The sequence below is a fragment of the Penicillium pulvis genome (genome assembly GCF_028828015.1).
Source record: "Penicillium pulvis strain IBT 33274 chromosome Unknown contig_10_segment0_segment0, whole genome shotgun sequence".
Classification (NCBI taxonomy): Eukaryota; Fungi; Ascomycota; class Eurotiomycetes; order Eurotiales; family Aspergillaceae; genus Penicillium; species Penicillium pulvis.
The window spans coordinates 2533988-2548429 of NW_026643071.1; the positions used below are offsets into that span (position 1 = coordinate 2533988).

The window sequence follows — 14442 nt, forward strand, 5'->3', positions numbered from 1 at the left end:
GTCCCCCAACCAATCCGACCGCGAAGGGGGCGCATCGTTGTATGAGGGTCGCATACCAATGAACACCTGCCTAGCTGCCAGGGTAAGGCTGCATGAGGGTCAGTGCTAAGTATAGTGTCTCGGACTAATCGGAATAGTGCTGCCTGACTGCGCCCATACACCGCCACGAATCTGGTTGAAGTTTGAACAGCCTCATTTATATGCGTAATCTTGCTTCTATAAACAGCTCAAATATGGGTCTTGACTATCACATTGTACACTTATGCTTCACAATATATCCATGTTACTCATCTCTTCACGAGGCGCTGTCTTGTCAACAAACAATGACGAAAAAATGTGCGTGTGCCGCTCAGCCCTAAAGAGCGGCGGAGTGCCAAGACCCTTGGCAGGCAATTTTATTGGATATTCGGGTCGGCTGATGAGTTTCACAGCTTGGCAAGGATGCCGTCAGGTTGCAGGACGGAAAGATAACATTTTTGGATATCGCTGATTGTGTTGCATCTGCAAGTGGATCAGTTATACGAAAAATTATACCCTGCATAAGACAAAAAGGGAAAACTTACCCAGCCAGCGCCATAGTAATCTTCAACTCTTGGCGAAGGATTTTAATTGCCAGTTCGACGCCTTCTTGACCGTTGTACTGCAGGCTATCAGCTGAAAATATTCTTGAAACGCAGTGGCTTGAGTGTGGCGTACTGCTAGACCCCAGATGGGGATTCGACCCAGGAAGCAATGGCTAGCGCCTAAAGCGATCGCCTTGAAAATGTCCGATCCACGGCGGATACCACCGTCGATTGTGATTGGGATGCGTCCCTGAGCGACAGGGGCGCATATTCTGAGCGCGTCAAGGGTGGATGGGACGCCGTCCAATTGTCGGCCACCGTGGTTGGAGATCACAATTCCATCCACACCGTACTGGATTGCAAGTTCGACGTCTTCAGGCGAACACACTACCAGTATTGTCAATAATTTAGTGCAGCATACATGTTCAGTACAGACTCTCTTACCTCCTTTGATCCAGATGGGAAGGCGGGTGTGTGACCTGAGCCACGAGATCGCTGTCTCCCAGTCAAGGGTAGGATCTACCACAATCAGCTATCTTCTCTCTGTCGAACAGCACGGTGAACATACCGTAATCTGTGCGGTCGGATGTATCAGCTCCACTGCTGAGAATATTCGGGTAGGTCATGTCCTCTGGAATGCGGAACTCATTGCGATATTCGTTCAACCGTTTTCCCAGGACGGGCACATCGACGGACAAGAACAGGGCCTTGTATCCCGACTCTGAAAACAAAATTAAATCAAGTTCAACAATCTCTCTCTTGTAGGAAAAGACACTCACTTTCGGCGCGATCCAACAATTGAATTGTAACTCCCCGGTCCTTCAACACGCACATCTGCATGAAGTAGGGATTTTCAAGGCCTTGCGCCTTGACATCCTCCAAGGAGCAGGTCGCATACGATGACAGACCCATACCCATGTTATATTTAGCCGCGGCCCGAGAAGTCGCGAGCTCTCCATCGGGATGTGCGAGTTTGTGGGAGGCAGCTGGACCGAAACTGAAGGGCAGGGATACCTTGCTGCCAAGGAACTCTGTGCTCGTATCGACTTTCTCGACGTTGACCAAGATTCGTGGACGGATTTTGTAGCGATCGTAGGCTTTCTCGTTGTCGTTGAGACTTGAATTTCATTAGCTTTGGGGACAGTGTATGGAAAGTAAGGTTCGTACGTGATCAAGTCCATTGCACCTCCATCATAGTAGTCTGTTTGGGTCAGTCTCGGAGTACCAGCGCATTGTGTTCATCACACTCACCTCGATACATTTTGTTGAGGTTCTTGCCTCCGGCCTCCTTAAGGTCTGCGATGCAGCACACATCCTTGTGAAGGGTCTCACCACGGTGTGACATGTTCTAAGTGTAGTGTATAAGAGTAGGTGTTTTTAGATATGCAGTCAGGGACAGGAGCAAAATAAGTACTTGGTACAAGTTTAAGAGATGCGGAGATTATACGCTCTCTATCCCAATCTAGATAATATGTCCAATAACCTTCCCCATGTATAGTTCATGTCGACTTCCTATCGCAGAACGACCCACACCGGAATGGCCTTCCTCATTCAATGATGCCCCGCATATTGCGCTTTATTAAAATGTCCTTACACAGGCCGTTCGGCCAGACATTCAACGTTCTTCACACTAGTGCAAATCCATTGACCATCAAGTGACCATGACTCGCATCTTTCTGTACGTGGCGTGGTATGCGTGGTCAGGTTGTTGAGAAATGTATTGACTTCCCTTGTAGGACTGGCGGCTCCGGCTTTATTGGTGGACAAGTTCTCCACACCCTCCAGTCAACACACCCTGAGTATGAATGTTTTGCTCTATTGCGCGACAGCGAGAAAGCTGCTACCGTCTCAAAGGCCTATCCTCGTGTTCATGTTGTTCTCGGTGATCTCGACTCCACATCGCTGATTGAAGAGGAGGCACGTCAAGCCGATGTGGTTATCAGTAAGGGAACTATAAAATCGTGAAGTTCAAATTCTAACAAAAGCCCAGATGCCGCTACTTACAAGCACCAGCCCAGCATTGAAGCCATTGCTCGCGGCCTGGCCAGCCGACCCACACCTGGTGAGTGAACACGTTATATGCCAAGAAAAGCATATTTAACGCCTTACGTTCAGGATATTGGATCCAGATATCTGGTGCAAGCATTCTCTCAATCCCAGACATCGTGAACAACCGCTTCGGAGAAGCTGCTGGTAAATTTTATGACGATGTGAATGATGCTTCTGAGATCCGCGATATCATCAAACAAAACGCAGATACCAGAGTGGCAGACAATTACCTTGTTAATCTCAGTGGTCCCAGAACTGCACTCATCTTCCCTCCAATCATCTATGGGAAAGGAAATGGCCCTGTCAATCAGCGCAGTATTCAGATTCCAGAGCTTTCTCGAGTTGCCATTCAGACACGCCAGACCGTCCAAGTGGGCAAGGGAGAGAGCACCTGGAGCAACATTCACATCTCCGACTTGGCTAATGTATTTGTCGCATTGGTTGAGAAGGCCGTTGAAGGTGCCGAAGGCGCCATGTGGAATCAGGATGGTCTCTACTTTGTCGGCAACGCTGATATGCTGGTAACTTGCAACTACTCGTTTACCTTTATTTTGGCGGAATGCTAACTTCCAACAGTCATTTGGCAAGATTTCTCAACTTGTGGCTGACGCAGCTCACGGCCTGGGTCTGACTGACTCAGCTTCCGTCAAGAGCGTTAGTGCTAGCGAGGCGGATGAGTTGACCGGCAAGGGCAGTGTTTTCTGGGGTACCAACGCTCGGCAACACTCCCAGAGAGCAACCAAGTTCCTGGAGTGGAGTCAGAAAGCTCACTCGCTTGAGCAAGAGATTCCGGCGACTGTGAAGGCCGAGGCGACCCGACTGGGGAAGTTGTAAACTAGAACCGAAAAAGTGGCGGGGTAGATTAGATAAGTTAGTGGCGCGATTAAAATAGGAAGGACATTCCGACGTCACAACCGTCCAGGGTCTACTTACCTCCTTGGATCTTCCTGGGTTTAATTAATCAGTCGATTCGTGATAGAAGATACCGGATACAAGCACTAGACTCCTTGGAAGTGATTCCATAAGGTAATGGCGAGATCTACGCGAGCGCGAACGCGTCGATCCCATCTATTGGGCGGATGTGGCACCTGCAGGCGTCGCCACGTGAAATGCGATCAAAAACGGCCTACATGTCGCACATGTCGGAGTATCGGGGTGCCGTGTGAGGGTTTCTCTGATCAGATCCTTTGGGTACGTGGTGATGATAGTGAAGAGTTGGCCGAAGACGGTCGCCGCGCAACTCGACGGCACCTCTACACAGGTGTGCTAGATTTGAATTATGTCCCTTGCCACTTTGAACTAACTATGTGATAGAAAAGGACCGTCTTTCTATGAGCGATTCCTTGACTACCAATCTGCTATCCGGCTCGATTGACGCTTCATTGGCTGAAATCGAATTAAGATCTCGAGATACTGATCGTGCGACCGATGATGATGTAGTCATTGGGCCATTTGGAGTGTTGAAATTTACTCCATCAAGCACAGAGCCACAAGCTCAAGATGTTATTCAATCGCCAGCTCAGCAGCTAGTTTTGCCGGCTTTAGCGCAGGAAGTTGAGCCTATCCCAGCGGACCCTGATCCCAATGGCTCCGCGGATGCTATCATCCCGGAAGAGATCCAGGATACTAGCCCATTGTCGATCATGGATTCTCTATCCCAGATGGATGATTTCCTGCACTGGTCAGACCTGTTAGGAATCAATCTTGATCCATCGGGATTCGCAACATATCCCAATCTGAGCCTGCAGCCGGATATGTCCTTGGATCTAAACAACGACGTGGGATTACTGTCCTTCACTTCCACAACGAATCACAATTCCATACAGGCTATCACTCCCCAGCAGACACCAATGGAGTTTGTATCAACCGCAACCGACCTTCTTCAGAACGCCCAATTCCTTCTCAAGCATTTTCAGGATGTCGTGATTCCTCACATTATGGCAATCCCGTTCGGACTGAAATCACCATGGAAAATTCTGAATTTACCTGCTGCAGTAGTCTCGTTTGGTGATTCCACTTTCCTTGGCACGGACGGTGTCAGTCATGCTCGGCTTGCCAATCTCTACGGGATTATTGCCTGCTCCGCTCTCGATTTGGCGTTGAGACCACAAGATGGAATGTTGGAATCTAGTGACCATTGGCACCACACCGCAAACCAGTTATACCATAATGCGAAAGACCACATGCAGATCTCATTACAACATGAGACTCAGGGGCCGAGGAAAGCCAAGTACAAAGACCAGCTGATGTCAGCGAATATTCTGACACAATACGCCGTACACAATCCTGATCCTCAACCTTGAGTAAGGCCTCACTAACCTTTTTCAGATTTTGTCTGGTCAACAGCAACACGCACGTTGCTTCTTGATTGATGCAGAGCGACTGTTACGTCTGCGTGGATTATCCAAAAGCCGAATCTCTAAGAAGGCCCGTCTCTTGCACCATGTCTATACCTGGCTGAGAATTCTCGGAGAGAGCACCTTTGTTCTGCACGACTACGGCCTATCCTATTCGTGTCTCGACAATCTCGGTTCCTCGGGTCGAATCCACACCCCGAGCGCCATAGGGAATAGCAATCCTGTACAAAACGAGCCCAATCCCCGTCTAGATGACTTTCTCCGCCTTGGCAACCAGAATTCTGATAATGACCTCAATATCGACGAACCCAAGGACCACGCATCTGGATACAATGATATTCATTTGCATGATTCCCGCAGTTTCTCCGAGCACCTCTACAAGCAAATCTACGGCATCCCAGAGACATGGCTTAGTCTAGTATCTCAAACAACTAGACTCGCAAACGTCATGGAAGCCTTCCGAACTGCAAGGAGTTCAGGTCGAAGTGTGAGCATGGAAGCATGGGAAAAGCTGCAGCGACGAAGTATGCGCTTAGAGAACATGATCTGCTCATTAAATCTGGGCCGTACTCGAGGACAGTCCACCGACCTGCAGACCCTTTCCAAGCCGCATGTATGCATGCTTGAAGCCTTGAACGAGGCACTTATGATCTTCTTCTATCGCCGGATTCGAGAGGTTCATCCGGCTGTGTTACAAGGACATGTTGACAATGTGATCAACGCGCTAGAAGAGTGCAATGACACATTGTCACAAGATGCCCAATCGGGTCCCGGAACTGCATGGCCAATTTTTATTGCGGGGAGTGAGGCTCTTACTACCAACAGAAGGGAGGCTGTCTTGAAATGGTTGGATAATGCCAGTTCCAAATGCGGATGTACTTCATTTTCTACGGCGCGAGATGTCATGATGAAAGTTTGGCGCAAGCAGGATGAGCACCTGATGGCCAATCGGGGAGACCGGATATTGTCATGGATTGAAATTGTGAAAGAAGAGCAGACATGGCCTTTGTTCTTTTGAGCTTGTTTACGAGATCATTTCTCTGTTATTCACCCTGTATAGCATGTATGATGAGATGAGTTACGACGCAATGATATATACCCTATTGATCAATAAGAAACTTGCGACCTTATTAGAATGAACCAAAGCCACTTCTCTCACAGTGAAAAAGAGATAAAAGAAGACGAATCCACGAATCGTGGGTGGACGACCAAAGATGAAAACCATACTCCTAAGTGTGCAGGATCTAGACCTAAACGGGAGGTTCACGTGAGTGACGTGACTCTTACTATTTCACTCTGACCGAATGACTTCTTTACCTTCTTCTCCCCATGATCCTGTTCCTTGCGCTCAGAGTGTACAGATTTTTTTTGGACAGTGATGAATTTACTTTAGTGTTAGATTTTACCACCGTTCCTATAGGCACGAGGCGGAAAATCAAGATCACAAACGCGCACCCTCGGGTGCTTTCTGAGTCCATATTGTACTTCGTCTTGTTTTTCATGAACCTGATATACGCTCCTCCTCGATCTTCAACACAGCCTCTACAGTGTCCGCGTGGCGGTAGCCATGAAGACGGGCGTCCTATCAAATCTGTTTCGTGGACTCCCGTGACAGGGATCATCGCTGCTCAATCACCAGATTCAGGAAAACAATGCCAGTATCCGCCGCATTCTACATCTTGCCAGCTGATATTCGCGTCGTCGTCGGTCAGAATATGGCCTTCGCCGCTTACTTACGAATCTCAGGGTCAAGACTACAGAACACCTTGTGAACTCAAACTAATTAGGCCTTTGAAAAGAATTCGTACTTATGTAAACAGTATTTTGGGGCTGGGTGCCCTTTTGGGTATAGACTGAGTGTAGACTGAGTTTCCAATAGATGCCCCTGATCGTTTCCTGAATTACCAGTGAGCCTTGACTCTAAGCGCGCGCCCTCATTAAAGCGGTGGCATCTGGGATGGAAATCCAACCGGCAGAGGAAACATGATAGGTATAGTCACCAATATACCTAGTACAGATCATCCGTATAATACATCCTTAAACAGTCTTAACACCAGCATTCTCAATCAACTGCTTAAGCTCAGCCCGCAGCTCAGGCTTGAGCAAAGCAAACGGCTTCCGCAAACCTCCAGTAGGCTGACCAATGAGCTCAACGCCAGTCTTAACAGAAGCAGCATAGTTGTACGACTCCAAGAACTTGCAAATAGGCCAAGCCTTGGCCCAAAGCTCACGACCACGCTTCAAGTCGCCCTTAATAGAGATAGCCTCATAAAGCTCAACAGCCAACTCAGGGATAAAATTCGCAGCGCCCCAGACACCACCGGGGGCACCAGAAGCCAATCCGAAGAAAGTAAGACTATCCCATCCATTGAAAGCAGTAATCTTATCAGAGTGACCAACAAGCAGCTCGGTAAGCGCAGGCGCATCACCGGATGTATCCTTCATATACTTGACGCCGACCTTGGACAGACCGGCGATCTCGGTGGGGGTAAGCTTCAGGCCTGAAGCCCCGGGGATATTATAGAACATGATGGGTAGCTTGGATTCGTTGTGGATCTCCTGGAAGAGCTCGTGCAGCTCTTCGAGATTGAGCGGGTCGTAGAAGGGGGTACGACCATGACGGCGGCAGCACCAACTTCACCGGCGTGCTTGGATAGTTCAATGGCTTCGGCGGAGGATGTGCTGCCTGTACCTGTGACGACGGGGACGCGGCCGGCGGCGAACTTAACGCAGAGCTCCGTGAGCTGCTTGCGCTCGGCGGTTGTCATGACTGTGAACTCGCCAGTGCTGCCGCCCGGCACGAGACCATGCACACCGGCCTTGATGAGGTGCTCGATGTGGGCTTGAAGGCGGGCTTCGTCGATCTTGGTCTGGTCATCGGTGAAGGGGGTGATCAGGGCCACCATGATTCCGTGGAGGTCAGCCATTGTGATGATGTGAGTGTGTGGTGATTGTAGATATGAGGTGAAGAGTAGTCTGTGAAATATTGAGTCTGATGGAGTTTGGTATTCTGTCTTTTAAGTACATGGCGTTCAGATGTATACACTTGCTCTATGCGGAAACACTTTCTGTTTGGGTGTGGATCTATCTAAGCGTTCGGAGAAGCCTTCCTAATCCTGAGTGGGGTCGTTTCTACAGGAGGGGCAGCCTCGTCACTGGAACTCACTTGTCAGTATATCCAAAGAATTCAGGGGAATGACATAGAAGGTATTCTTACAGTTCAATTGAGTCATAATTTGCTTTGCGGGAACGTAATGTGGTTGATCGGAATGATTCCAACGCCTGTTACGGAACCGCCACACCGAATACGGCTTCAGCCTTAGGATTTTATCTGATCCAACATCCCCACATCATGCATGTCATTCACTGTTGGAGGGGTAACCCCTCGTTTCTAAGCCTTAGAGTCTGAGAGAATTGGCAGCGATTCTACGAGATTCTTTTTCATATGCCTAAATATTCAGGCACCAAAATGATAAATATCGAGGGCGATTTGATTGGTATCTTTTCAAGAGAGACTTTCAAATTAGTAATGAACTATTAACACACTACTATAACTGTACTTACTTTCAACGGTAAGATGCACTTTATGATACTTTTAGCTTTTAAGATCCAACCTGGGAGCTGTGAGCCGGTTGTTGATGAAGAGGTACTGGTTGGATCTGTGATGGATTGTCATGTCATGCAAGAGAGGCCACAGTCATGATTCTACCTGGTGATCTATTCGACCACAAGAAAGCCGGCATTTCATAATCTAAAAAGAGCTGAATTGTGTGATTCGCGAAATCTGCCACAATGCCTACACGTGTTAGTCAATGATGTTCGTAATAGCGTTCGAGATCAAATAGAAAAGAAGTTGGAAGCTCCGAGTGATCGCTGCTCGACATTCAATTGGATATTTATGCAGCAGTATGGATCACTCCGTTGGTACCCGTGGACTGTATGGCTCGACAACTTTTCAACAGGATGCCAGGTGGGAGGCCTGTGCACGAAACATCGGGATTGACAGAAAATATATTCAGTGACATGAGGGAACTTGGAATTTTGAAATACTTTCGCTTCACGTAGCTAAACCAACTTGATATTCCTCCGCCACTTAGGCCATGAACATTCTTCGAGATTTAATTTTAGAACAGTTGTGCACGTGTTTGGTTCATCGATGCGACTGTCCCATGAACCATGGTCAGCTGGACGCCCCATCCGTGAGCTGGCGGCGACCCGGATGGGGCTCTATTCTCTACTGAAGCTTGGGCTACCTACATCCTTAACGCTTCGCACCTGAGTCCATTTGCCTAAGCCGACGATTTATGTCAAAATATTTTTAGTTTCTCGCCCTCTATCCAGGGTAGCCTCCCCGTTCCCTTCAAATCGGATGTGGGCGGAGAGGGGCGGGGCAGCATACCTGGAAGCCTTAGACCGATCAATAACCGGTTACGAACCCGATTGTGCATAATTATATCTCGTACAGCCAACTAGCCTGGGTAAGGCGACCGCGATGATGTATGCCAAGGGTGGAGCACGATGGAAATATCGCTCGTACCGACGGACCCTGAGAGCCGTGCCACGCCCAATTCTGGGGTAAAGTCTAAGACATAGTTACATCGCAATAAAGTCTTGCAGATCGTAAGCCACTAAGGCTGATAATTCCGAGTGCCTAACCTGTTTGGTATATCTAGTGATCTTGCTTGATCGGAAGTAAGACTAGCCCCTGTTAGCGGGGGCTGTGGTTGGCCGTGTCTCACCCACTGTCCTTTCGGCAAACTAATCAGGCTCTACAGGCCGCACACTTGCCCACTTTACTTGTTCATGACCGCTCTGGGGTTCCGGAGCTTGACTAACGATCATGGTGTGACTGCACCTGACAGCTTATTTCTTGGGAACTAAAATGTGGGGCAGGTGAAGCTATACCACATCCGGGGTAAATGTATGATGCATAAGCGACATATGGCTCGTGGAAGCGGGTGGCCCTGCAGAAAGTGGTACATTCATTGGGTGGGTCTTAAATTTGTCTTACATTTCATCCACTAAACTGAGGCTATGTAGACATGGTATGGTCCCATGGAGACTGGTTCAGGCCTTCAGGCCAACCTTTGTGTCTCACCTATACATAAGTGAGACATAGGCCGCCAGCATGGAGCACACTGTCATCGAGGTACTCAATTTGTACTGTTACATTCAACCATTCTACCAAGATCTATTTCGAGTGCAATATTGCGGTGAGGCAACAAACACTTCACGATCCATACTCGGGCTTTGCTTGATAGTGCCAAGGTCAAATTTTGAGTGAACTCGAGAAAATACTTAAATACCCCCAGAATTCTCTTCATTCTATTCTCATTCTCATTCACAGATCAGAACAATCTACAAGACGAACATCTACAATCCAAACGCCTCTATTTTTCTTCAACAATCCACCATATCGCAACTATGCAGTTCTCTCAGCTCCTTTTGGCCTCCCTCGCCGCTGTCCCAGCCGTTCTGGCTGCCCCCGTTGCCGGCACATCCATGATGGCCGCCAGCTCTACTTGGACTATCGACAACATGAAGCGTGTCTGCAATGCTGCCGACACCTCCTGCACCTGGACCTTTGGCATTGACACTGGTTCCGGCACCGCTACCTCCTGCAAGTTCGTCGTGGCGGGCACCACCGCCTCAGAGCTTAACGGTGGCCCCGCTACCTGCGGCGACTTCACCGTCACTTCTGGCTGGAGTGGACAGTTCGGTGCCGGTAACGGCTTCACCACCTTGGCTGTTGTCGACAACGCCAGCCGCCAGATCATCTACCCTGCCTACACCGATGTTCAGCTTGACACTGGCAAGGTTGTTAAGCCCGACCAGAGCTACACTCCCGCCAACCTTCCCTAGATGGAGAACTACTCTGAACGGATTTTGGAAAGAGAGATGTGGGGACTTGTTTCGGCTGAAGCTTCAACACTTCTGCTCTCAACAAATTCATGTCGAGATAATGAGGATTTTATGTAATTGATTTCTTTGCGCAATAGAATGACAAATCAAGCGAGTATATTTCTGAAAACCTATTTCTATTGAGTCAGGTGTAGCTAGGGACCAACCAGCATTTCTGTTAGGATGGACACAAAGTCTTTAATTCCCCACTGAGAAAAAAAATGAACTGGAATCTCAAGTATGAATCGTGCGCTAACAATAAGTGGCCCCGAATGGGCGGAGTTTGAGGTAAACGGAGAGCCATACTCGAAATTAACGGGTATAAGCCGGTGTCTATCAGGAGAAGTAATCTAATCACATCCAACTTTTCGCTTTGTGAAGAAGAAGCTGATTGAAGGTCCATTTATGTGATACCCTTCGAAGTCAGTTTTCTTTTGAGAAATTGTGGAGAAAGTTGCACCTAAGGAGAGTGGGGAAACATCCAATTTCGATATAGCCTCATTCCCGATTTATGGTTCAAAAATGCTCTCTGTTTTTCTCCTTATACAGTGCGCGAATACCATCGATTACTATGTTGACACCATCTCGAAAACGTAAATTTTGCGGGAAAGACAATTGCCCAAAGGTTTCAGTTCACTGCCAGGTCTGGGAAACATTCCATCCGTCAGGTGTTCTCCAAATTTCGCGGCGAAACGAGATAATTTTCCATTTCGCCGAGATAATTTTCCAGTGCCTGTCTATCTGAAGCCCGTTTTGCTTCTTGTGAATAGCGAGGTTGGCGAAGAGATGTGAGCCACATTTATGATATACAGCACTTCGAACTCTTGAGTCACTTGGATATTTGATGATGTTGTTCGCGGTGAACATGTCTTTCTCAGCCTCTCTAATTATTTCGGTCTCTCTAATAATACCCACTGAAGAAATATCACGAAAGCCATCTAGGATATCCCGTCTAGTAGCTTCAATGGCATTCTCAATCAAAGCTTGAACCTGAGACATAATTCTCATTTAGGGTTGAATAGAGAGAACAGGTTTCCAAGCAGGTCCGACCGAGGTAGCTTATGCTAGCGGGAAGCTCCTGTATATATGGTCTGGTGGTGAGACCGGAGTTGGAACTGAGAAACAATTGGCTGATTCAGATCTATTCCTAAAGAGGATACGAGATAGTTCGTGGCTTAAGTTTTCATCTGACGGGGGCGGCTTGATTTGGCAGCGATATGCAAGATTACTGGTCGTTACCCCAATATATTCCCTCTTTGGTACTAGTCTGTACAGTATTATTTAGTCCGTCCGCCCGTAAAGTGCTCGGTTTCTCCAGATTGATTTTGTGGGAATGAAGAATATATGTATGCACTAGTAAATTTACAAGGTGGACAGATGTGAAGATGATGAAAACGATGGTATTGAGGCATCTGTCATGTCTGTATTTAAAGGGACAGAGAAGCGGAGAATCTGTGCATTCCCGACATCCCCTGCATGGTAAGAGTAGGCAAGAACTTCCTATAAATCGCACGTTGCAGGGTGTACCTGGGCTTTGGGATACTTTTTTATGGGCTAGGGAACGCCTACTCCCCTTCCGCTCTGTTTCTTCCTCATCATTGCCGGCCGCCACTCCAGATAAACTGACTAGCGTACCAATTACAACCGACCATCATTTTTTGTTGAGGAGCATTCGATAGCCTCGAGAGAAAACGCGGGAAGCTTACGACACACAGTATAGTATGTTGAGCAAAGAGCTATTCTACACTCTCACCCTCCCGTCTAGTCAATATTCTTATGTCTTTCTATCCACCACTTTAATATATCGTGGAAAGACCAAACTAATATCTCGATTTGCAGTAAAATTTCTCTGCAGTATCGTAATCGTTAGGATGACAGCCCGAAACGGACATCCTCTGTTGTCCTACCAACCGCTAAGGCTCCTTTTCCAGCTTTCATACTTCGTCGTGGTCATCTTGCGCCTCCCATACTACGCCACTATATCTTTGATTCCATTTCTTAGAGCAAATAGAAAATGGACCGCGAAGCAGAACTTCATGACCCATATCACTTATTCGTTGCTGGATGCTGTGTCTCGAGTAGGAATCACAGAGACGCTCACTTTGAACCCAGGAAAGGAGGGTAAGAGGTTCCAAACGATCACAGTGTCCACTTCGGATGTTTACAAAGGGCCACTGGCATCCAAGACTGTCAAACCCGCCACGATTGGAGGAACCTGGTATCCGGATGCTCCTGGATCGCAGGTGATATCAAAGACTGTCGTGCTTTATTTACACGGAGGAGCCTTCGTCCAAGGCGACGGGCGGACGGAGCAATGTGGACTCGTTGCGAACTACTTTCTCGACAAAGGGACCGCTGATGCCGTCTTCTGCTTGCAATATCGCCTTTCAGGCCACGGGGGCATAGATCCGTTCCCAGCTGCACTGCAAGACGTGCTGTCGAGCCACCTGTTCCTATTACAGCAATGTAACATTCCGCCCCACCAGATAATCTTCGCAGGCGATAGCGCCGGCGCCAACCTCGCGGCGGCCTTGTTGCGATATCTCTATGAGTTTGGATCTACCATCAATATACCGACACCCAAATGTGCCGTGTTGCTTTCGCCGTGGGTCGACCCGTTCTATTTGAATCCAGCGGGTAACCCGCAGCGCAGCACCGACTTTGTTCCAATTACGTATGGTGGTAAGCAGAGCGATCTCCCTATACTATCGCCTTCGTACCACAAAGCTAATATGACCACACAGCCTGGGGAGCCTACGCCTATGCGGACAGCTGTCCTGACCCTTGGGCCAATCCTTACATCACGCACCTAGGCCATCCGTTTCCGACGCCTGTCCCCTTGTTCGTGAATGCGGGGACCTCGGAGCTATTTTTCGAGCGCATCACACGCTGGGCTGTGGAGATGCGCGGAATTGAGGGCAACTTAGTGGAACTACATCACGAAAAAGACGCGGTACACGATACCTATTTGATTGGCCATCTTCTTGGGTTTGAGGAGAGCGCTTGGGGCGTCGCAGGGAAGGTTGCTGAGTTTGTGCAGAACCTCTAGCTGTCTGCAATATGTCGGCTTCTTACTAGGCTAATGCGTGTATTCACGAGCAGGCCACAATGGTGAAAAATTATTTAGCCTACTAGATATCATAGCGGGCCATTAAGGGTCGCTTTACAATTAAATAGCTAATTCAGTGGCAAAAAGACCGAATAGAAATCTGGAAAATATCCAAAAGGTCATTCCTGAAATACAGGTCCGTTAAATGAGCCAGCTCAGAGATGATCTACACTAACGTCTTGGTGGTGGGGCAGGAAAGAGTTTTTCAGTGAGTGTCGGTCAAGGCGATTTCGAGAAGGACCGTAAGGCTTCCAGAACTAAGGAGCACTTTTCCCAAAGGCACCGCCGTTAATCCGAGAGACTTTTCAAGAGACCTTGGAAGCTATTTATAGCCCTATTCCGGAGCCCTCGAGGAGATTACAAAAAGAGTCGAGTGAAAGGTCTGTTTTGCCTGAAGTAAATGTTTTTTACAGGCGAGCGGGGCGGTCGGCCGGATCACCCCAAAGTACAGAGTAAATGCAAT

The 14442-nt window shown here is 48.2% G+C and overlaps 6 protein-coding genes across 6 annotated transcripts; 4 read left to right on the forward strand and 2 right to left on the reverse strand.

Moving 5' to 3' along the window:
• Positions 1 to 425: 425 nt before the first annotated feature.
• On the reverse strand, positions 426 to 1908 carry N7503_000961 (alpha-hydroxy acid oxidase; the record flags this gene model as incomplete). Its single annotated transcript, XM_057060522.1, has 8 exons — positions 426 to 501; positions 564 to 640; positions 697 to 950; positions 1008 to 1082; positions 1132 to 1284; positions 1343 to 1680; positions 1731 to 1764; positions 1815 to 1908. 8 exons carry the CDS (start codon positions 1906 to 1908, stop codon positions 426 to 428), a joined length of 1101 nt encoding a protein of 366 aa, XP_056927445.1.
• A 316-nt stretch (positions 1909 to 2224) lies between these two features.
• Positions 2225 to 3446, forward strand: N7503_000962 (uncharacterized protein; the record flags this gene model as incomplete). Its single annotated transcript, XM_057060523.1, has 5 exons — positions 2225 to 2241; positions 2300 to 2505; positions 2554 to 2625; positions 2679 to 3133; positions 3189 to 3446. 5 exons carry the CDS (start codon positions 2225 to 2227, stop codon positions 3444 to 3446), a joined length of 1008 nt encoding a protein of 335 aa, XP_056927446.1.
• A 195-nt stretch (positions 3447 to 3641) lies between these two features.
• Positions 3642 to 5987, forward strand: N7503_000963 (Zn(II)2Cys6 transcription factor; the record flags this gene model as incomplete). Its single annotated transcript, XM_057060524.1, has 3 exons — positions 3642 to 3873; positions 3927 to 4888; positions 4941 to 5987. The coding sequence occupies 3 exons, from the start codon at positions 3642 to 3644 to the stop codon at positions 5985 to 5987; spliced, it is 2241 nt and encodes a 746-aa protein (XP_056927447.1).
• Positions 5988 to 7006: 1019 nt separating this feature from the next.
• N7503_000964 (dihydrodipicolinate synthase family protein) lies at positions 7007 to 7896 on the reverse strand (the record flags this gene model as incomplete). The annotated part of the gene is made up of 2 exons (XM_057060525.1): positions 7007 to 7528; positions 7582 to 7896. 2 exons carry the CDS (start codon positions 7894 to 7896, stop codon positions 7007 to 7009), a joined length of 837 nt encoding a protein of 278 aa, XP_056927448.1.
• Positions 7897 to 10393: 2497 nt separating this feature from the next.
• Positions 10394 to 10831, forward strand: N7503_000965 (uncharacterized protein; the record flags this gene model as incomplete). Its single annotated transcript, XM_057060526.1, has 1 exon — positions 10394 to 10831. One exon carries the CDS (start codon positions 10394 to 10396, stop codon positions 10829 to 10831), a length of 438 nt encoding a protein of 145 aa, XP_056927449.1.
• A 1910-nt stretch (positions 10832 to 12741) lies between these two features.
• N7503_000966 (uncharacterized protein) lies at positions 12742 to 13919 on the forward strand (the record flags this gene model as incomplete). The annotated part of the gene is made up of 2 exons (XM_057060527.1): positions 12742 to 13552; positions 13615 to 13919. 2 exons carry the CDS (start codon positions 12742 to 12744, stop codon positions 13917 to 13919), a joined length of 1116 nt encoding a protein of 371 aa, XP_056927450.1.
• Positions 13920 to 14442: the final 523 nt, after the last annotated feature.